This window comes from Accipiter gentilis, chromosome 10 (genome assembly GCF_929443795.1).
Source record: "Accipiter gentilis chromosome 10, bAccGen1.1, whole genome shotgun sequence".
Taxonomy (NCBI): Eukaryota; Metazoa; Chordata; class Aves; order Accipitriformes; family Accipitridae; genus Astur; species Astur gentilis.
In genome coordinates this window covers 4,132,295-4,154,196 of record NC_064889.1, presented here as the reverse complement: position 1 = coordinate 4,154,196, position 21,902 = coordinate 4,132,295, and the positions used below count along the sequence as shown (strand labels likewise).

The 21,902-nt window shown below is 45.5% G+C and overlaps 1 protein-coding gene across 3 annotated transcripts in view; it reads left to right on the top strand.

Annotated features, from left to right (window-relative positions):
- The window catches only part of SIN3A (SIN3 transcription regulator family member A), a 36,122-nt gene extending 14,803 nt beyond the window's left edge, over window positions 1-21,319 (top strand). For 2 of the 3 annotated variants that reach the window (XM_049812179.1, XM_049812178.1), the window contains exons 6-21: window positions 1,546-1,797; window positions 2,332-2,484; window positions 2,826-2,984; window positions 4,271-4,360; window positions 5,800-5,918; window positions 8,029-8,239; window positions 10,375-10,491; window positions 11,210-11,448; window positions 12,648-12,831; window positions 13,015-13,588; window positions 14,103-14,272; window positions 15,141-15,314; window positions 16,150-16,242; window positions 16,567-16,661; window positions 17,234-17,441; window positions 20,055-21,319. In XM_049812179.1, the coding sequence (XP_049668136.1) occupies window positions 1,546-1,797; window positions 2,332-2,484; window positions 2,826-2,984; window positions 4,271-4,360; window positions 5,800-5,918; window positions 8,029-8,239; window positions 10,375-10,491; window positions 11,210-11,448; window positions 12,648-12,831; window positions 13,015-13,588; window positions 14,103-14,272; window positions 15,141-15,314; window positions 16,150-16,242; window positions 16,567-16,661; window positions 17,234-17,441; window positions 20,055-20,285 (3,069 nt within the window). In that variant the 3' untranslated portion in view covers window positions 20,286-21,319. The remainder of the gene's footprint in view (window positions 1-1,545; window positions 1,798-2,331; window positions 2,485-2,825; window positions 2,985-4,270; window positions 4,361-5,799; window positions 5,919-8,028; window positions 8,240-10,374; window positions 10,492-11,209; window positions 11,449-12,647; window positions 12,832-13,014; window positions 13,589-14,102; window positions 14,273-15,140; window positions 15,315-16,149; window positions 16,243-16,566; window positions 16,662-17,233; window positions 17,442-20,054) is intronic. The other variant, XM_049812180.1, reaches the window with a different exon arrangement.
- Window positions 21,320-21,902: the final 583 nt, after the last annotated feature.

The following is a 21,902-nucleotide window of genomic DNA, read 5'->3' as shown; positions in this document are numbered from 1 at the left end:
GCATTTGAGGAGCTTACTCTAGATAAAATATCATGTATTTTAGCCTCAAAACGTGGAAGGATTTGAGAGCCTTAGGGAGGGAAAGAATCCCCAAAGTTTCAAGGGTTAGTCTCTAAACAGTACAATTAGCTACCAATTGGCTGGAATAGAAAAAAAAAAAAAAAAAAAGGAATACGGGGTTAGAAAGCAGCAGGATTTAAAATGTTGCAATTAGATGATCTCTAGGCAAACATTGGTGGACTTGCAACCTCCTGTTCAGAAATGGCAAACAAAACGTGCTAAAAGATCTGCAAAGCTAAGGCGTTCCAGAATTAACTTACCTGTGCCAGATTTCAAGGATTTCTTCTGAAGAAGTAGTACATGCTCTCAGTGAAGAGGTAGTAGTCTCTTTCTCATCACTGCGGGCTAAGTGGTTTTCTCCCCATCGACCTGCTAAAAGTTGAACTGTTTTTGCTGAAACTTTAAAATGAATCCAAGGGACATGCTAGATAATGAGGTGAGATTTCCTTACCAGACAGGTAAAGGTGTAGGTAGGCAAGGCGGGATCTTGTAATAGGATGCTTCTGGCCATCCTAAGACAGTTATCTACACTGTCAGTCATGAAAACTCTTTGTAATACAAGTTTTGAAGTTTGGAACGTGAGAGGAATGAGTACTTCCATTGCCATTTAAAATTGCCACCTCAAAACTTTTGCTAGTTTTCCTGTGACTGTTAGGTGTCTATTAGGAGTATTCAAAATAATTACTCTGAGAGCCTTACGTGCCTGCTCTTTGCCTCAATATTGAAAGAAATTCCAGTTTTCCCTTGCTGTTGCCTTTGTGCATCTCAGAATTCCTCACTAGGGGCAAAATAACTTGCAGTGCTGGAGCAAGCCATACCTATGCATTTTGGCTCGGTTAAATTTTTCAGATAGTGTCTCTCCTGTCAGATTTCAGTCAAAAACAATTAGCAAGGAAAATCAACTGTTAATAACAACAGCTTGAGTGGTCTAGGTGTTTTGTCTTCCTGATGAAGTGTAGTCTCTACTGGCCCAGTAAATATTGATGTATTTATTTGCTTTGGATAATACTTTTCTTCTGCTTAGCCTACATGTATTTGTGCTTCTGTTGATCTTTAAAACACACAACTCTGACTGTGAAACAGTTCTTCTTAATTTTGACTCTTAACAGCAGTTTCTGCTGAGCCACTAGGAAATGTTGGGTTTATGAAAGATACTGTTAAAATTCTCTAGACCTGCAAAGGCAGTAATTGTTTAGTAGCAGTTTAAAAAGACCGTTCTTTTAAGGAAGTGCAGTAAAAGTCATCCAGGGCTGGTATATGGGAAGAGGTTGTTTGACTAGATTTGGTAGCAGGAGATTTTGTCCACTTGATATATTCCAGCTCAGAGGTATCTCTGTTGAATCCGTGTTGTTCCACTGTTGTCATCAGATACAGTTACAGGCTGGGTTGTTTCCTCTGGATATGGTCCGTAAGTGGAATAGAAGTGAGTTTATTCCAAACGTAAAGGAATCTGCTGATTTCTAACACGGCTTCTTTTCTTCTTAGCCATCACAGTTGCAGGCACATACTCCTGCCAGCCAGCAAACTCCCCCAATTCCACCATATGCATCACCACGCTCGCCACCAGTCCAACCTCATACGCCAGTGACAATCTCTCTGGGAACCACACCGTCCCTGCAGAACAATCAGCCCGTTGAGTTTAATCATGCCATCAACTATGTCAACAAGATCAAAAATCGGTTCCAGGGACAGCCAGACATCTACAAAGCCTTCCTGGAGATCCTCCATACATATCAGGTGAGTGTTAACAAGGCAGATTTGAGTATATGTATGGTTATTTCTCTTTCTTTGCCATGGGGAGCTAACTGTCCAAGGCTTGCATTTGGGTCTTCTGCTGGATTAGCATTGGTCAGCAAGCTAAGCAGAATTCTTGCAAATTAGAAGATTATGTAGCAGCATGAGATAATAGATTTCAGTCTGTCATCTTTGTTAGCAAGTGTCTGAAATGCCTTTTTAAAAATCGTATTTGGCATGTTTTCATGAGCGTGGGGGAGAAAGAGACAACATGGCTGTAGTACTATGTTAGAAGTAGAGAAACCGCTTCCTTGGTCAGAGTCCTACTAATCCAGGCCCAGTTGGGCATTTAGTGTATATAAGTATATACATTTAGTATGTATAAATATCATACTATTAATATAGTATGGTTCTTTATGTAAGATGCTGAGACCTTTGCTGTTTCATTCTTTGTATCACTGAGGGTTTTTTTTTTCTTTGCCACGTAAATAGTTTGTGCATCCTTTCTTCTTATGCTTCTCCTCTTTCCTATGACAGAAAGAGCAGCGTAATGCCAAGGAGGCAGGAGGTAACTACACGCCGGCTTTGACGGAGCAGGAGGTGTATGCGCAGGTGGCTCGCCTCTTCAAGAACCAGGAGGATCTGCTCTCAGAGTTCGGGCAGTTCCTGCCTGATGCCAACAGCTCTGTGGTGAGTTGTCTTGGAGATAGGCTGGAACTGAAATACCTAGTGGAAAACTGTTCTGTATGTAGCCAGAGTTCAGAAAAATGTGCTTTTGCTGTTTGTTTCTTGGGTTTTTTTTGGAGTGATCTTTTACTGAGTGCGGGAACGGGGTCAGGGTGATAGACTGTGTTTTCTGGCCATAACTTGTCTTTTAAGTACAATCCCTTTGTCTAAAAGGGTTGTTCTAAGACTGCAATAACTGCAGTAAAATATATTGGTCATCTAGAGCTAGGAGGAGCAGGCATATTTTTTTGCCTGGATGCGTGGAACTCAGCTCTAATGGTCTTATGGGTTTGTCTCTAAATAAGCTGTTAAGTAAGACAACTGCAGAGAAAGTGGAATCGGTAAGAAATGATCACGGTGGCACGGTGAAGAAGCCACAGCTCAACAACAAACAGCAAAGACCCAACCAGAATGGCTGTCAGATCCGACGGCACTCGGGAACTGGAGCAACCCCTCCGGTGAAGGTAAGAGCATGTGCTGCTCATTCAGCAGCCCTGTTTTTCCCAGGAGGCTGTGGCAGAGCGGGATGCATTTTACAAGTCTGTGCGATTTTTGTGGCACAGGCTGCAGCTTGAGAACACGGAAAGTAATGCTCACCTTTAAAGGAAAACTTTTTGAAGTCCTTGTTTCTAAGCGCAAGGCTTTGTCTCTGATTTTCACAAACTGGTGATGTTATCTACCTGAGGGTGGTAATAGTTCTTTTACTGGTAATAGTTACTTTACTGGCTTGGGAAAAATAGGTCTTTCCCCAGTTATTAGGATGCTGCAGAATGCGTGGGGGTAGTTTTCTTGGTGAATAAAGCAGTGTTTGGAGATGTGGAGTGTGGAGGCAAAAGTCTCAGTAAAATAAATTTGTCCAAAATTTGTAGCAATGTTTCTAAGGCACGTGGGAAGATAAGCTGAGGGAAAGATAAAGGTGTGCCTGAAAGCTTTGTTGTTGTAAAACTTGGAGCAGATGCAGTGGAATCATGCTTGCTCATCTTTCCTATGATAAACCTTATAATACAATGATGAATGATTATTCTTGTAGCAAAGTTTGCCCTTTTCAAATGATGCATGTTCTGAGAGAGCAAGGCTGTGGCCAGGTGGCTTAGTGTTTGTGCATTAAGGATAAGTTTGCCTGCTTTATTTGAGGGTGGTGTATCTTGCTTTGTGATGAAAAGCATTAGCAGAGGTAATTGTATCATTTAAATCCAGTGATTTACTTCCCCTTCTGCCCTTTCTCCTCCTCTTCAGATAAAGGGCAGGAAAATAAAACACAATTTGGAGGCAGCTTTTGGCCTTTCTGAGGATGTAGAGTGTAGTGCTGGTATGGGGAAAATAAAGGATCTTGCAGAGGGTTGCAAGAGAGAAAAAGAAATATGATAATTTTAGGGAGGTGTAAGACTTAAAGAACTAGGTAAGTGATAGGAAAAAAAACAGATTTATTTTGGTAATTCTGCAAACTAGCTAGAAGGAGATACACCATAGAGTGACTGTTTCAATCAACTAGTTACAAAAAAGGGTGCAACAGTGTATTAAAAATATTTAGAGTTCTCTGGTACTGATTAACCTTTAATAGATTAACCTGTGACACACACTTTCATGGACGTTTCCTTCCAAAAAAGCCACCTTTCTTTTATTTGAAAGCAAACAGTGGGGTCAGGAAGCTGAAACCCTTGTGTGATAGATAATCAAAATATGGCAACTTGCTCTGCTGAACAGCCTTCTTTTTTTTTTTTCTTGCCTTTCTTTTTTTTTTTGTTAACAGAAAAAACCGAAGCTGCTTGGTTTAAAAGACCAGTCTTTGGCAGAAGCCAGCAAACATGGTGTGGGGACAGAATCTCTCTTCTTTGAGAAGGTGAGAAGCGAGATTCAGAGAAAGCCGTCTCGCGTCATTGATTTACGCTCTTCACGCGTATATGTCCGGATTTTTATCACAGTGAAGTATGTGATATATATACCACCCTGATAACATTTGTCAGCTTGACCTCAGATGTATTGTGCGACCTCTAAGTCAGATCCATTGAATTTTTTTAAAAGACTGGTGATCTTTTTTAAGGGGATATTTGTGTCTTTTCCCCAAATATAATTCTTCGGCTTTTCACCCGCTGCTGCTGCAGGTTGTTTGCAGGAATGCGAATTTTTTCCTGTAATGCACACTCCAGATTTTTTTCACCTTTACAAAATCCCCATACAACCGACGATGTGTGTGGCGTGTCTTGCTGTGTTGGCACAGCTTGCTGTACCCATCCACAACGAGCCTGCCTGCAGTGTGGGAGCTCAGTTTACAAAGCGGCTGATTCATGTCGACGTTGGTTTTTTTTTTTTCCCTGAGAGATGAATCTAATTAATTGCACAGTTGTTACCTGTTGCTGGTTTACCACACAGAACAAATGAAGGATATGTGGGATGTTTCCAAGTGGTACCTTGGTGCCTTCCTTAAGATGTCCATACATTTCCTTAGGGCTCAGAGGGGAGTATATAGTGGATGTAAACAAGCCTTTTAAGTAATATTCATATGTCGATGAAAGTCTTGGTTACTCCCTGATGATGTGGTGCGTTTTGCAGCATGCTGTAGACCAGCTAATAGTAACTGGGAGCCAATCTATTGCTCGGAGGATGTGTAGGTGTTAACATGAGTAAACCTAGAAATCCCTGCTGTAAAGTTATAACTGTAATGACGAATGTCTTAATGATGATAGATCTCAGTCTGAAGCGTAGATGCTAACTGTTCTCCTGGGAAAGGTAATGGTGTTGGGATGAACCGTTCGGTTTCCTCGTACTGTGAAGATAAGGGTTACAGAAGCTGGCTTATCTGTGATAACCCAAGCCGTAATGCAGGCAGAGGCTGGAGCGGTATTACCCAGGGCACAGGTCTGTTACACCTGCTCCCTGCGTGCAATATTCTCTGGTGTTTAAAGGCAATCTGGGGAGTTTGTGATGCTGCAGTTACAACTGACGTTGACCATGATTCCAGCATTTTGTAATCCAGCTGTTAGGGGGTTCTTTAAGGGATTTAATTCTTTACTTGCAACTCCTTTCTTCAGAGGAATGCACTGGGTGCTGATGTTGCAGGGCATACCCAGCACAGAAATGGCTCACATCAGTATCTGTTCTTCTGGCCCGGTGTATGGGGCAAGTTACCCTCCATTCAACTCACTTAAAGATTTGCGTTCTCATTCCACGTGTAATCTCTGTGCATCAGTGGGAAGCACAGTGTTGAATCCAGGTCTCCTGAACAGTGATAGCATAAGCAGCCTGAGAGTGACCGTTTTCCTCTTTTCTTCTCTCTATAAGGTCCGCAAAGCTCTGCGTAGCACAGAAGCATATGAAAACTTCCTTCGCTGCCTGGTTATTTTCAACCAGGAGGTGATCTCCCGGGCTGAGCTCGTGCAGCTCGTTTCTCCATTCCTGGGGTAAGTGGAGCCCATTTCCTTAAGCGAGGTGAGCAGTTTAATTCGCTTGGTCTGTTTCCATTACAAAGCCAGAAAAGAAACGCTGACCTTTGTGGTCGTTCAGGGGAGTGCATCTCATGTGGTTGCGTGGCACGGAGGAGGAGGAGGAGGAACGGCGCCCTGGGAGCTGGGCAGTGGTTTCTTGGGCCACAAAGTACATCTGAGATGGAGTACCCCTGCGCTGCCCACTTCCTCCACTATTGGTTGACTTTTATCTGGATAGCCTGCCACTGCTTAATTGTCTGTCCACTAAACGGTTGCCCAAGTTGCTTCTGTGGCAGTACATCCTCTAATCTCCTGTTCCCTCCGGCTTGGCCTGAGTGTCACGAATGTACGTGGTAAGGTGCCATGTGCTGGTGTATGGGCGGGAAGATACTGGCAGTTCTTGGAAGCCCTTCAGTGGCTAATACTGTGCAGGTGCCATGTGCTTTAGGCTTTCAGACATTCTTTATTGGAGCAGGACAGTAAGGGCCCTGCTTCAGTTTTCTTTCCAACTTCATGCTCTTCTGCACTACCCTTTTCTATTCCTTACCCGAGAGGAGGTGAGAGGGGGATTCCTGGCTGTGTCTTGGCTGGCAGGCAGGCAGCATTCAAGAGCAGTGCCAGTACTGCTTGTTTTGTTTCTTCCTTTTTCAGAAAAGCAAACAGAATTATTTAGCAGCTTGTTATTGCAGTCTCTTGCTCTGGAATCATGAATTATTTCATCTGAGAAAAGATTGACTGTCTAATTACATAGGAAATGTCCCCTAAAAAAAGAGTCCTGATATAAATTCACTAAAATTTCCAAAAAGCAAAAAGCAGCTGAATTCTGTCATGAAGCCAAAAATGATAAGCAATACTATAGTTTAAATAGGAATTATGACTTCCATAATTGCCAGTAGTGTACAGAACAACTCTGTATTCATCAGCTAAAACTAACCGATACCCTCTCACCAACTTTGGGCGGCAAGATTAATGGTCCTTCTTCGTGTGAATTGAGTTCCTGCTTCCAGGGGAGAAGGCAATAGCAAGGTAAATTGGGTTCAGGACCCCATTACACTAGCTACTGTGCAAAGAAACTGCCCCAAGGAGCTTCCGCTTTCTCTGTAGCTCCACTGGAATTAGTCAGGCATCAGCAGGATGCTACCTTTAGCTAGGAAAGGTGAAGTATTTGACAAAAAATTCTGGATTTTCTCCCATGTTCTGTCTGTGCTCCTAGCTATAAGGGTGAATATCTGTATTGGGAAAGGTATAATACAGTTTTCTTACTCTGGAGTTGGACATTATCTTCTGTCATGTAATGAAAAAGCAATAAATGAGCAGTGATTCAATTAGCCTCAGTAACAGGTTCAATTCCTCATATTGCTGGAGCTTTGCATGAGATAAGATGAGTTGAACAGATGCAGTATTTTAGACTAATAAATTCTTCAGAAAACTTTCCTCTACAAGCAGGTGAACTTAGGCCTTGCAGGCAAAGGCTTCTCCATAATTTGTGCTGGTCTGTGTAGTCTGGGGAGGCAGCACTGGTCAAAGCGATCACTCAGCACTGAAACATTTTGCCAGAGTTACAGAATCGCTTTTCAGTTTCTTCTTGCTGCTTTTGGAAAGGAAGGGTCTGCTTTAAGGTTAAGAACTTTGGCAAACAGCTAGGGATCTGGCCTGGGTTCACTGCTGGGACAGTTTGGGAGACCCAGACGTGACCCTGCAACGAACACTGCCCCTGCAGTGAAAACTTTGGCTGCTCTTCCTTGCTTGTCACTTGTCTCGTAGGGACTGTACCCACGAGGCATGTGGAGGATATATTGGTGCTTCTCTGTGTATCCCTGGCAATATGAGGGGGTAATCCTAGAGCACCTTATTTGCACTGAGAGAGCAATCCACCACCTGATCGACAGACAAGTACTTGCTTCCCGTTTGATCAGGCTCTGTGGAAGTGGGATTGAGCAGAGAGGGTCCTCTCTCACCAGACTGATAATTCAGAGGGTCATCTTCAACACAGTCTGTAGCAATCAATTGTAGCCTCAGCATCACAGCTCAGTGCTGTTTGATTTCTACTTTAGCTAGTTTTTCACTTCATTCATTTGATTTTTAGGAAATTCCCAGAATTGTTCACTTGGTTTAAAAACTTTCTGGGGTATAAAGAGTCTGTTCACATGGAGACGTATCCGAAGGAACGGGCTACCGAGGGGATTGCCATGGAGATAGACTATGCCTCCTGTAAAAGACTGGGCTCCAGCTACCGAGCCTTACCCAAGAGCTACCAGCAACCCAAGTGCACGGGGCGGACTCCACTGTGTAAAGAGGTAAGATGCTCTCGGATGGGAATTGTGTGACAGAGGAAGGCTATCCCCGGCCTTCTCGGAGGGATGGAGCAAGGACAAGCAGAACAGAAGAACAGAATGGGGAATTTATTTTGTATCTGAGTTATGCTGAAAAGTTTCCCAAGGATGTCAGGGCACGTCTGCTCTCATGCAGTAGAGTTGTGCTGCTGCCTGCGCCCCAGAATTGGGGTTGGGCATGGAGCTGGGGCCAGGCAGCTGCCTGGTTAGCACTGATCCAGCACTGAGCCGTGCTGCTCCTGCACCCAGGCGTGTGTGGGCATACCATCCTGGCTTGGGATCATCATGGTACGTGTCAGAGCCCGAGGTGAGCACACCCCGAGGTGTTCCTAGCGGCAAGTGAGCACTTGGCACTCCTGTAAATGTCTGGATTGTGTCCAGAAGCTATGGCACAGGGTGAGGCATTGGTCTAGGAATGGGTTATGCTGGAATCTGGCTGGGAGTTGCGATACCCACGTGGCTTTGATGGTTGGCATCAGCTCTTTTCCAGCGGTGCTTGTGAAAGGGTTGTGTGAACCATTGGGGAGCAGCTGGGAAAAAAACCCCCACCAAATAGTTGTGATGTTTAACTACTTAAATAAAATGTAGGGGCAGTAGATATGTATGATGTTTTACGTAGTATAACCTGTGAATAGAACATTAAGATTACAAACTTAAACAGTCTTAAGTAGGAAATGACAGAACTAGTTTTCTGTATGGTCATAATGTGATCTCAGGGATCTTTTACAAAGTAGTATATAATTCAAGGTTATTGCTACCTTTTTACCCAAATTCCCACTTAGTCTGCTTTCAGAGTTGTGTCTAGTCCAACTCTAAAAGGAAATCACATTTTCTGTACAGATTCTCCTACATATCCCTCAAATGCTTCTTTCTACCTGAAATGCTAAGAAGACCTCTTGTCTTGAGAAATGGTGTGTTGCTTTGGGAAATCGGCTCCCTACAGGGAGTCAGCCTTCTTGGTCAAGAGTCAAAGCTGGTCTCCCAATAAAGTCCTTCAGGATCAGATGTAGTCACTGAGTCCTTTAATGTGTTGTAATGACCTTTTGATCAAAGTGGGAATGGTACTGGCTGATCCTGTTCCTTCACTGGCGTTGAAGCTAATGTTTTGGAGGTGAGTGAGCAGGACTCTTGGTGAAGGCCAGTTAATAAACATGCTGCTTAAGAGCATTCACTGGAGGAGGGGAGAGCCCCAGAAATCCCTTCCCTGGGTGACTGCAGTCAGCAGTGGCATCCACACAAATAGTGAGGAGAGTGCCGTTTGGAAACATCACGCTTTTTGTGTCCTTACGCTCCGTGAGAGATGGGGCGGATGAATGTGGGTGACCAATTCATGCAGTTAGTGGTGGTGATAGGTGTTCAGCTGAAGTGGTGGCAAGATAGCGAAAACAACCTGGGCAAGAGACAATTGTAAGTTGTTTGGGGTTTTTTTATCTATGTCCTGACACGTCTCTCAAAAGTGTCTTTTGTGATGCAGTTACAAACTTCTTTTCATGTGAGAATCTAATGACTCAGTTGTTCAGGCTTCAGGTTTATGAAAACTGGGCCTGACTTTCAAGACCGCCTGCCAAAACCCTTGTTTCTTTACCTTTGGCCTCTTTGAGGTTTTTTTGAATGTTCTGTTCCTGGTTTGGAGGTGGTGAAAGCTGCAGGTGCTCGGCTGCTTTGTCAGGAAAGGTGTTGCTGGGGTATGGATTTATATTCCCAGTTAGCCTTATTTGGAGGTGGAAGCGATGTACTGTCTAACAGTCATGTCTGACATGATGACCACCCAGTGTTGTCGTCGTTGAATCACACACATGATGAACCACATGGTTGCAGCTGACCAATCCAAAGTAACGGAAAAGCTCCTTTCACCTTTCTTTCTTCTCTTCCCTTGCAAGTTTTTTCTTACAGCTCCAGCTAATGAATTTTTCAGACTGCCTGGATGTTACGGTTCTGGCTGTCAGGGGTTGTCCCCTGAATGCTGGGCTTTGGAAGGGGTGCACAATTTTTCCAACTGGGGAATTCTATCCTTCCAGCTGAAGACTGGGCTCAGCTGGACGAGTGTGATCGCCTCAAAGACTGACCGTGACTCTTGTCTCCCCTTGTCTCCTTCAAAGGTTTTGAATGACACCTGGGTCTCTTTCCCGTCCTGGTCTGAAGACTCCACATTCGTGAGCTCCAAGAAGACGCAATATGAAGAGCACATCTACAGGTGCGAGGATGAGCGTTTTGAGGTAAATTGTTTTTCATTGATTCATGTCTCGGAAAGCTTGGGGTTCTGTGAACAGTTAATGATCTTAATATAGTTATACCTTTAAAGCTATTGCTTAGAATCTGTTTTGTGTGTGTGTCACCTGTTTTTTGCGTAAAAGCTTGTGTTCTCTTAATGCAAGAAGCAGCAGCTGCATAACCACCTCTCACTCCAAGCCACCCCCCTGCCCCTCACTTTTTGTGCTGAGCTCTTTGTTCACGCCACTCCAGATGAAATTGTTCAATGGCCAGCGTATAATCAATGCATCTTTTCTGTTCTTACTGCCCACGTAGCACACGAGAACGTGCATTCCCCTGCAATAATCTGAAAAGCAATACGTTCAGGATGTTAAATGATTGACATCTTGACTTGAAATGGAAGTTAGCTTGGCAGTTACCTGAATACACTCAGATTCAGCACGTCCTTTTGTAGAGTCACTGTCAATTGTGTTCTATTCCCGGGTGGAAAATGTAATTTCTGAACAGTGTCGTTCTGGAAGCCTTTAAATTCTTATGCAGTATTATCTAGGTAGCAGATAAAATATAATTGGATTATTTTAGAGCAGCCGAACATGGAAACCACTGCTCAAGAACACCTTGTTAAACATGCACGGCTTCTTGTTTCATGTCACTTAAATGTTAGCCTCTGTGAAGTATCATGTTTTATCTATTCAACGATGGCTAATGCACTGTTCGCTTCAGCTGGATGTTGTCTTGGAGACCAACCTGGCAACGATCCGCGTCCTTGAGGCAATCCAAAAGAAACTCTCGCGCTTGTCTGCTGAGGAGCAGGCCAAATTCCGCCTGGACAACACTCTGGGTGGCACTTCAGAGGTGATCCACCGCAAGGCTCTCCAGAGGATATATGCTGACAAAGCAGCTGACATCATTGATGGACTTCGGAAGAACCCATCCGTGGCTGTTCCCATTGTACTGAAAAGGTATTGACTGCTCTAGCACCCTGCCCCAGGGCCTCTACCAAAGGCTAATGCACCATACATGATCCAGATTTATGTAAAAGTAGCTAATTTCTGCCCCTAAAGGGTATGACCTCCACAAGGCTGTAAATTAAGAAGTGCATTTTATGTTCTGGTCAGTTGCTGTATTTCATAATAATCATCTAGAAAGAGGGAATTACCCTTCTGAAACAAAAACTTACAGCTCAGCTGGAGGGATGTAGAGCTTTTGATGTCTCCTCTTAAAACTTGTTTCTTCCCTGGTGTCAGCATTGTGTCTAAGATGAGGAAAGTGTCTACTGTGTGGATTGTTCCAAGGCTAAATTTGATCCCTTTCCAAGTCCTGTAGCTGTACGTCACTGTGGGCTGAGGTTGTGGTGGCTGTGCTACCCTCAGATTCCCAGTCTGTTTCTGTTGTCAACCTGCCCTTTCTCGGTCAAGAAAAGGCGGTGGATACTGCAACTCCTTGGGGAAGCTCGAGGAGGTGCGTAAGCAGGAGATATTCTTCCCCAGCCACTTCTCATCTCTGTGGGACTGTTGGTCCTGTGTCTCAGGTCTCTGATAGCTGGGGTAACAGCCTTGCCCAGCATACCAGCAAGGTCACGGTTTCCCCAGCCTGCTGTAAGGACACTCTTCCTGCGAGCTGGGTGTTGGGCTGCATCAGGGCTGCTTTGCTTGAGATACTGAGTCAAGGTTCAGGAGTCCATTCCCAGGAAGTTCAGGTGTCCATGCTGCAGGGCGGTGACTTTGTTAATCATCTAAACTAAGCTACCCCTGTTCAGCAGCTGGAGCTACATGACTTTCTGGGGAGTTCTGAGAGAGCTGGGCCAGCTCTTGTGGCTCTACCATCCCTTCAGCCCCTCTGCCTGCTGTGGACAGTGGGGCTGGAGGGACACTAAGCTCTCTAGCTGTTCTGGCATGCTGCGGGGGGAAGCGCAAGCCTTCAAGCTGTTTTTTTCCTGAGTGGTGTTACTTAGACATGAAAGAAGCCCAGAGGGATTTCTTCAGAAGAGCATGTGCGGGGTGCTCCTCCTGTAAAGCTCCGTTCTGTGGGATGGCTTTCATTTATGCCCATTTCATAAGGAGTTCAGCTCTTCTCAGCACTGGCCAGGAACCATGGCCCTAGGTTTTCCTTATATGCTCAGAGTAGACCTCTTAGCTCACCCTTGTTTTCTTGATCCAAGGTTGAAGATGAAAGAGGAGGAGTGGCGAGAAGCCCAGAGAGGATTTAATAAAGTCTGGCGAGAGCAGAATGAGAAGTATTACCTGAAATCCTTGGACCACCAGGGCATCAACTTCAAGCAGAATGATACCAAGGTCCTGAGGTCAAAGAGTCTCCTCAATGAGATTGAAAGCATCTATGATGAGGTAAGATGGTCACCAATAGTTTCCTTCCCTCAAGCTTATGTAGTTCGCAAGTGCAGTTTTGGTTCCTGTTCCTCGCTGCTCAAGGAGAGAGAAAATCTGCGCCACTGGCAGAGCTTTCTGAAAGGCTCTTGGGTGGAGAGAGGCATTTGGGAGTCATTTTTGTGCTGTGTTTCTCGCTTGTAGAGGCAAGAGCAGGCTTCAGAAGACAATGCTGGAGTCCCCACGGGCCCACACCTATCACTAGCCTATGAAGATAAGCAGATCCTGGAAGATGCTGCCTCTCTCATCATCCACCATGTGAAGCGGCAGACGGGAATCCAGAAAGAGGACAAGTACAAAATCAAGCAGATCATGTATCACTTCATTCCAGACCTGCTGTTTGCTCAGCGAGGTGAACTCTCGGATGTGGAAGAGGAGGAAGAAGAGGAAATGGATGTGGATGAAGCTACTGGGGCCGCAAAAAAGCACAACGGTGTTGGGGGCAGTCCTCCCAAAACCAAGCTGATGTTCAACAACACAACAGCCCAGAAGCTGCGGGGCATGGATGAGGTCTACAATCTCTTCTATGTGAACAGCAACTGGTACATATTCATGCGGCTGCATCAGATCCTGTGCTTGCGGCTGCTGAGGATCTGCACCCAGGCTGAGCGGCAGATCGAAGAGGAGACACGGGAAAGGGAGTGGGAGAGGGAAGTGCTGGGCATAAAGCGAGACAAGAGCGACAGTCCTGCCATCCAGCTGCGACTGAAGGAGCCTAGTGAGTGACTTCTGGTGGGAGGCTGGGGAAGAAAGAGGCTTCTGTTCATAGCATGTTGACAGAGCTTGTTTGGTGTCTTCAGGCATGTTAACAGTGGTGACCCTTTAAGACAAGGGGATCTCTCTTTTATCACTGGGCAGCACTGAATTGAGGGAGGAGATGGGAAGATGTGGGGTACGTGGGACTCAAATAGCAGAATGGTAATATGCAGCAGCTATTTCATAAGAGCTTTTATATTACACTTGTGTATCTAAAGTATCCTTGAGTTCCCTAACTAAAAGCCTTTTAAAAAGTCTTTCAGAAATAAAACCCTCATGGAGGAGGCTAGAGCTAGAAAGTAAGAGATAATGAACGTACCCATGGCCTTAAAAGGACCTGTTTAAATGTCTATAAAAAACAAATTTCAGCCTATTCCAGTAATTCTTCAGCTTGACTGGGTAGTCTGAGGACCAAAACTCAAAGCAACCCTTCCTGGGAGTGGTGTGTTCATCTCTCCCATTCTTTCTTGTTGCAGTGGACATCGATGTTGAGGATTATTACCCAGCCTTCCTGGACATGGTGCGCAATCTCCTGGATGGGAACATGGACTCGTCGCAGTATGAGGACTCCTTGCGTGAAATGTTCACCATTCACGCCTACATCGCCTTTACGATGGACAAGCTGATCCAGAGCATTGTTCGACAGGTGATTGCCAGCAAAGGCTGGAGGGTGGATAGTCCGGGGTAGAGAAAGTAGCCAGGTTGTTTGCTGCAGTGAGAGCCCAGGCCTGCATTGGAGGGGGAGTGTTGTAGACCTAAACGGGGAATTTCAGGGGTAAGCAGGTAAATTCTGGGTGGTTTATAATCCAGCTCTAACACTGATGCAAAGAGATGTGATAAAAGGTGATTTTTGATGTACTTAAATTATTGAGAATATCCTCTCTGTACGTATAGACTTCTCCCTTTGTTTTCCAGAAGTTTTAGGATATAAGTATTCAACTTCAAAGTGTCTCCAGAGCTAATCTTGTTTTAACTTTGAAAAAGAATTAAATGACATTTAAATAATGTCTTTCCTTTTCACCAGTGTTGTAGGAGCAGTGCATGTGTTTTTTAGAAAGCTTTGTCTTTTTTATCTGGCTGTTTGAGTAGCTTATTTCGGCTGTTAAACTCTAGTCCTTTTTATTGGACTGGTAGGAAGAATGTGTAACCAAGGGAAAAATTCTTCATGTGCCTTTTTGTAGCGTAAAGAACAAAAACAGACACAAGGGGCTGGAAGTGGAATGGCTTGAAAGGCCTTTGCTCTTTCAGAAGGATAGAGCTGCTTTTCAGAAGCTCTGTACTTCAGTCCAAAGATTAACTGAATTCAAAAGACAGTTGAGCGACTTTTGGTTTTTAAACTTGTAGAAAACTCATGCCTTAAACTCATACTTTTTCAGCCTTTTTGTTTTGTTTGCTTGTTTTTTTTTTCTTGGGCTTAAACCCATGGTTACATCTCTGTTTCTTTCTGTTCTGTGCTGATGGGCATGTAGTGGGCTCCCTGACGAACACCTTACCTGTGTTCTTCCTTTTTGCAGCTCCAGCACATAGTGAGCGATGAGATCTGCGTGCAGGTAACAGACCTCTACCTGTCAGAGAACAACAACGGAGCAACAGGAGGTCTTCTCGCTTCCCAGTCTTCTCGTACTCTTCTGGAGGCCGCGTACCAGCGCAAAGCTGAGCAGCTCATGTCAGAGGAGAACTGTTTCAAGGTAAAACCGGGCTGTGGACTGCGGTGTAAAAGCAGCAAGCAGCGAGGGGGATGCCTTTTAAGAGGGGAGAGAGGCACCAGTCCTTTAAAAAAGGAGCCTTGTTTAGGCACCCAGGAACCCTGAGCACTTTCTCTAGCTCTGAAAGTTGAAAGGAAAGTTTTGGTGGCATGTCCCCAGCTTTTGGCATGTAGGTTAATGCTTCTGTAAGGGCCCCTCAGAAACGAGGTTTTGAGGAGAAATACATTTCCTTGAACAGCAATGAATATCCCTTGTGCTTCACAACATCTTTAGGTTGTATCATATTGACTGCTTTGCTGTCACCGGTTTAAATTTGTTAGCGCAGACTCTCCCATTTCTCTTATGTCTCAACTGTTGTCAGCTGTGAGGAGATCTGCTAATACTGACTGGGCATTAAATCATTGCTGACTGCATACATTGCTAAATAACCTGGTGCACTGTGCTAATCAAATCCATACTTCCTTTGCGTAAGATGCAGGAAGTGGTCAGGCCCTTTCTGAGTGAGTAAAGTACTTTGGATAAAAGCCTGCATGTGTAATCTCTCTTCCCTTGTCCTCAAACTTCTTTTGGGGGCTCAAGAAGGACCTGCACCACTCCAACAACAACAAAAAGAGCAAGCTTTACAATTCTGCTGTTCCTCAAAGATTGTGCAATTTGGCTAGTGTCTTCCCTTTGCTGTCAGGCATGTGGGAAGCACAGTTTTTTCCCTTAAAACTATGCCAGCTTGCTTCATTCTCCCTTTGCGCTAGTGAGAACTGGAGTTTGTTTTTTCTGTTTGAAACCTCTTACTGAAGTCCGTTCTGCCTTTTCTTTATAGCTGATGTTCATTCAGAGCAGAGGTCAAGTTCAGTTAACTATTGAACTGCTGGATACAGAAGAGGAGAACTCTGATGACCCTGTAGAAGCAGAGGTAAGAGCAGCTTGTCCAGAGAGCTGACTGACGGTCAAGGGTGCACTGGACAAGGGCATCCAGTTGACTGTTGTTGTGGTCCATTAACATCAAGGACACACCGTAAAGCATCAGTAATGTGAGCAGGCAAATTCTTCTTGGTTTATTTTGTATTAGAAAACACTCAAAACTATATAGGGAAACGTTGCACCTGCCTTGTTGGGGATAAGATGCACGGAGCCGTCAAAAGTGACCTTGTGTTCATCCGTATATTAGCCTCCTTAACCATCCCACATTGTTTGGTGGGAAGGCAGTGGCTGATCTGTGCTCTATGCTCACTTCCAGCGCTGGTCGGACTACGTGGAGCGGTACGTCAACTCCGATTCTACCTCCCCTGAGCTCCGGGAGCACCTGGCCCAGAAACCGGTTTTCCTGCCGAGGTGAGTGGCTGGGCTGTGCTGCGAACCCTACCCGACGGGCTGTATCTGGCCATAAAGGGCAGAGTGACTGTGCTCCATCACAGTGCTGGGTGGTCGGTCTCGCCTGTATTTAATACTGTGACAGAAGCTGTTACCCTGGCAGCGTGGTGTAGCGGTACTGTGCTGCCGTTCATCCTAAAAGCTTGTGGGTCCACCCCAGGCTCCTGCTCTCCGGTGACTGAGAGGTGGCATGGTCCACAGGTGGCAGAGAGGGTGAGAGCTGGTGACTCGCCAGATTGTTTTTTTGGCAGTCCTGCCTTGGCTTACGGTAACCCTCTACCTGAAAACAGCGGGTGCCATGTCAGGGCTTATGAGCAGGGTGTTGATAGCACAACAGCTGTAACTTCAGAATTAAGATAAACCCAGTGAGTTGACTCATTGTAGGGGTCTGAGCCTGAATGACTGCAACAGACAGTTGTGCTCCAAGCTGTTTGCCAGGCTTTTGAGGGGCCAGCACAGATCCACCAGCTACGTCCAGCCTAGTAGTGCTACAGGGCGAGCACTAATTCCAAGAGGGGTTCTCTGGTTTGCAGGAATCTGAGGCGGATCCGTAAGTGTCAGCGTGGTCGGGAGCAGCAGGAGAAGGAAGGGAAGGAAGGAAACAGTAAGAAGTCCATGGAGAACGTGGAGAGCTTGGACAAGCTGGAGTGTAAATTCAAACTGAACTCCTATAAGATGGTGTACGTGATCAAATCGGAGGATTACATGTACAGGAGGACCGCTCTGCTGCGAGCTCAGCAGGTAGGAGCGAGCGGAAGGGCTGGGGTCGGCAGCTGGTGTTTCACGGGGACCGTCTGTGCCCAAAGGTCAGGTGGGGGAGAGTCAGATGAAATGTCGTTGGGGATTCCGATCAGTAACATTTAGCGGTCTTTGTGTTGCCAGGAGGATGGTGTGCTATTTTGTTCTCCCAAGGCACTAAAGATCTTCTGAATGTTCCTAAGATGTAATCTTTTCTTCTTCTACCTCTAACTCTCATTGTCCTCCCACCTCTCCTCCCTTCTCTCCAGGGAGTTTTATTACAGTAGGACAGTGGTTTTGACCGTAAGGTCTCAGATTTCTTCCAAGAGGTACTTCTCATGGATGGTGTTCCTCCTGTTTTAGGCAAGACCTGTCTTCTGCATGTTCTTGTGGTGACATGTGAGAGTGCCTGTTCTTCCAGGGCTTCCCCAAAGAGGAATCGATCAGAGTGCAGAGCATCAAATGCCTTCTGTCCCATGGATCCCTCTGGGTACCATCCCCTCATAGTTTCCTGTCCCCAGAGTCACTGAGAGTGGGAGTCCTAAGGTCGCTCCTGCGTGGCAGAGTGTGGCCAACACATGGCAGCAGCTCTAGAAACACTGGGTTTGTGACAAGGATGGGAGCAGTGGGGTCATGGATATAGAAAAATCTCCATGGGTATCTTTCCAGGGCTTGAAAGTCCTGGACCCATTGATCCGTGGCATCTCACATCTAGCAGTCAATGCTCGTGATTACTGATTTTAAATTGGAATTTGACTTCTTGAAGTTACTCAAATTTTCTTTTGCTTCTCTGTGCCAAAATTAACTGTGTTGGGGCAAGGGAAGGAGGATGTGAATGTGTGTGGTGTAAGTGGAGACACAGGGGAATAGAGCTGTTCTTGGTCTGTAAAGGCTGGGGAGTTGCTTTTATTTAAGATGAAGACAGCTTGTGTCTCTCCACGTTGAGTGAGTTCAGGAGGATTCGGCTGGAGAAAGATGATTTGGTCTTTTGAAACCTTTGACACTCAGTTACTTTTCTCATCCCATGGGAATATTTCCATCCGATAGAGAAAACCAAGGAGCTTTAACAGCAAACTCCCAGTCCTAGTCTGGCTATTTAGACTTGAGGTTTAGAATACTTCACTGTAATTTTATTATAATCTATTAAAAACACAATGTTAAGCAGAATGCCATTATTTAGAATGTAGAAGAAAGTGAAACCTGCCAGATTCAGGCAAAAGTTACTGACTTAAGCAACTAGAAGCAGAGGTACCCGAGAGGCTCTGTCAGCAGTAGTCTCTTCTGTAGCTGCAGATATTGTTTTCAGTTCATCAAATTATTTGCTTTTCTGAGCAAACTACTGACCACTGAGAAAATGGACTTGGGAGGTAAAGGGGTGGGAGAAGTGCACACTGCTTCCTGCCTAGTAAATCATCCTTCACAGCTCTGTTTTAGTCATGTAGTTAGACTTATAAAACAGCTACTTACCATCTGTTTCTTGCTGATAAAATACAAACAATGTTTTTATATCATTAGTTGTGAATACAAGTTTGAAAAAATTACTTTACATCAGATGAGAGCGTTTTATTTCAGTAGTGACGCTTTAAAATGCCCATACTGAGGAATTTGATTGCATTCCATCTATCCCATTCAACTGGCACAAACCTCAAGGAAAGGTTATAAACAGGATACTGCATGCCAGTATTTATCACAGAATCTGAACATAAGTCAAATTATTGAACTTTTAATTATATAGCATGCAGCATAGCCCCTCGGTTGCTGAAGTACACCGAAGGAGCTGCAGCTCCTACATCGAACTACAAATCTATTGGATTTAACAGTTAACACTGAGAAGCAGTCAGCCTTTGGGAGGAGAACAAAACAAATAATAAATAAGTTTTAATCTTGAGGCTTAATTATATTTGCCGTCTTCAATTATGACCGTAGTCATGGCTTTCAAGCCACGGCTTTAAACCATCTGTCCTGGATGTTACATTCCTTAAGCAGATGTTCTTACTCGAGACACGTGCAGTTTTTCCTCTCCTGATGCTTCTGTTCAGCCCGCGGTTCTCAGACCTTTTAGACCTGAGCTGGTTCTTAATTTTCCATAGCAGTTGGGTCCCCTGACACATGTAGTGCATGTTGAGCTTGCTCTCTCCTGGGACCGTGCCCTTCCGTAGGGGGCTGGAGGCAGACCCTGAGGGCTGGGGAGAGCAGGAGTTGCCTGGTCTGGGGTCTACCTTGGCTTCTGGCTGCTTGAGGAGGAGGAAGAGGAGGAAGCAGCTCCCTTTGGGCAGCGCAGAAGGGATGCAGTGCTGGGCGTGCAGCTCTCAGGCTCCCACAGGATATGTTCTGTGTCCCCAGCCTGAGACCCGCTGTATTAAACAAAGAGCATAAATCTCGTGGTATTCTTGAGTTCGTTTTACCACTCTAATTGCCTTGGAGAGGAGATCCAGGGCGGGGGGGGTCCCTTTATCAGACTTTTCCTCTCCCGTTAGCAAGGGCCAGTGTCTGCATTACAAATTCCCTCTGGTTGTTGATCCCTTCGGTTGTGTCGACCGGCAGCCGAGCTTTGCGGAACGCTGCAGTTCAGGGGCCGAAGCTGCCTTTTTCTAACACCTCTTCCTATTTCTGTAGTCCCATGAAAGAGTGAGCAAGCGGCTGCACCAGCGGTTCCAGGCCTGGGTGGACAAATGGACCAAGGAGCACGTGCCCCGCGAAATGGCAGCCGAGACAAACAAGTGGCTAATGGGCGAAGGGTTGGAGGGCTTGGTGCCCTGCACCACCACCTGTGACACAGAGACCCTGCACTTTGTGAGCATTAACAAGTACCGCGTCAAATACGGCACGATATTCAAGACACCGTAAAACTCCCCCGGGGCGAGGGAAGAGTCCCGGGAAGATGTGTGTGTGTGTGCGCGCATCCAGGAAAGGAGGAAGATGCCTTTCTCCCCTCACTGTGTATCTCCGTAACATGGCCACTTGACTAGTGCGTGGCTGGTACAACCTGTCACCAGCGGGATTCCCTGTAGGGACGCGGATCTCTGCCAGCGCCCGCTGGGACCACAGGCCGCCGGCCCCTTTGACTTCGGCACGCGTCCCCGGAGGGCAGGAAGGACCCTTCTCTGAACTGAGCCATCCCAGAGAAACACAACGAGCTCGTACACACCAGCAGTGTTGAGGCTTTGACTCCCCAGAGGCCCTGAGCGGCAAGGGAAGAGAACTGGAGGCTCTCCACGACCGGACCGCTCGGATGTGTCCCGAAATCCCCAGGTGCCTGTCGCGACCGGATTCTTCTCCCTTTACGCTGTCGCCAGCTGGCCGGGCTCCTGCGCGGGGCCGTGGGGCAGCCCGACACCACCTCACGGAGCGGACCCTGGGCTCCTCTCGCCTCCCTCTCCTCCCTCCCAGGCTGGACTCACCCCGTGCAGATCGGTCTGTCCTTTCTAGTGCCAGTGGAACTGTTTTGGTTTTTTTTTTTGTTTTGTTTTGTTTTGTTTTTTTTGTACCTGCTTGTTTACTAGTCTCTCCTAGTGCCATGCACCAGCTTTTCAACACACATGTACGTACACACACACAACAGAGAACAACACGATTTTAACATGTTCCCCTCCTTTTTTGTAAATAAATGTACAAATTGTCAATTTTTGGGGTTTTTTTTTGTTTGGTTTTTTGTTTGGTTTTTTTTTTTTTTATTAAAGGAAGTATGCTTGATGTGCTAGCATAACTGTACTAGCTTCTTGTGTACCATAGTACCAGGCGGCTTGAGAATTAGTACCAACAGACAGACCGACGGAGACATTTATTACACTTTTTACCAAAGGGAGTTATCATTGTAGTGTTTTTGTGTGGAAACTTTTTTCTCCTTTTTTTGTAAATAAAAATAATGTCTTTGTTCTTAACTGGAGGAAGACACTCGCTCACCCACAGCCCTGTTCCTGGTCTGAAAGGCACCGTGCAGCATGCAGTTTTTGGGGTGGGGAAAGGGGGGAGTGCGGGGAGGCGCGCATCCGACCATTTTATACGATTGGCTTCACAATCTGAGAGGAAAAAGCAGAGGCAGTGTGTGCGTTTTGCGAGGTATAAGCAGTCTGTTAAGATATATAAATATATATTATATAATTTTTAATTTTTTTAATTTTTGTTTTTCCTGGTGGGTACTTTTTATCCACCGAGTCTTCCAGCTCCAAGGACCTTCGCTTTTGGGAAGTGTTGCTGAGCTACTTAGCTGGGGTTGACTGTGCTGATGTATTTTTCCCTCTCAGTATTGGAGAAAACATCTGAAGTACCAAACCAGTATTTGATAGAGCTGCTCTGCGTGTGTGTTTGTGTGCGTGCGTGCGTGCAAGAGAAGGGCGAGGGGGTGGGGCGGGTCTCGGTGCATTTCACTAGTGAAATCCACATATGGGATATATATTTTTTTAAGTATAGAAGTTTAGCGCTGGCAGATATTTAAAACACGGGGGAAGATTCCAATTTAAAAAA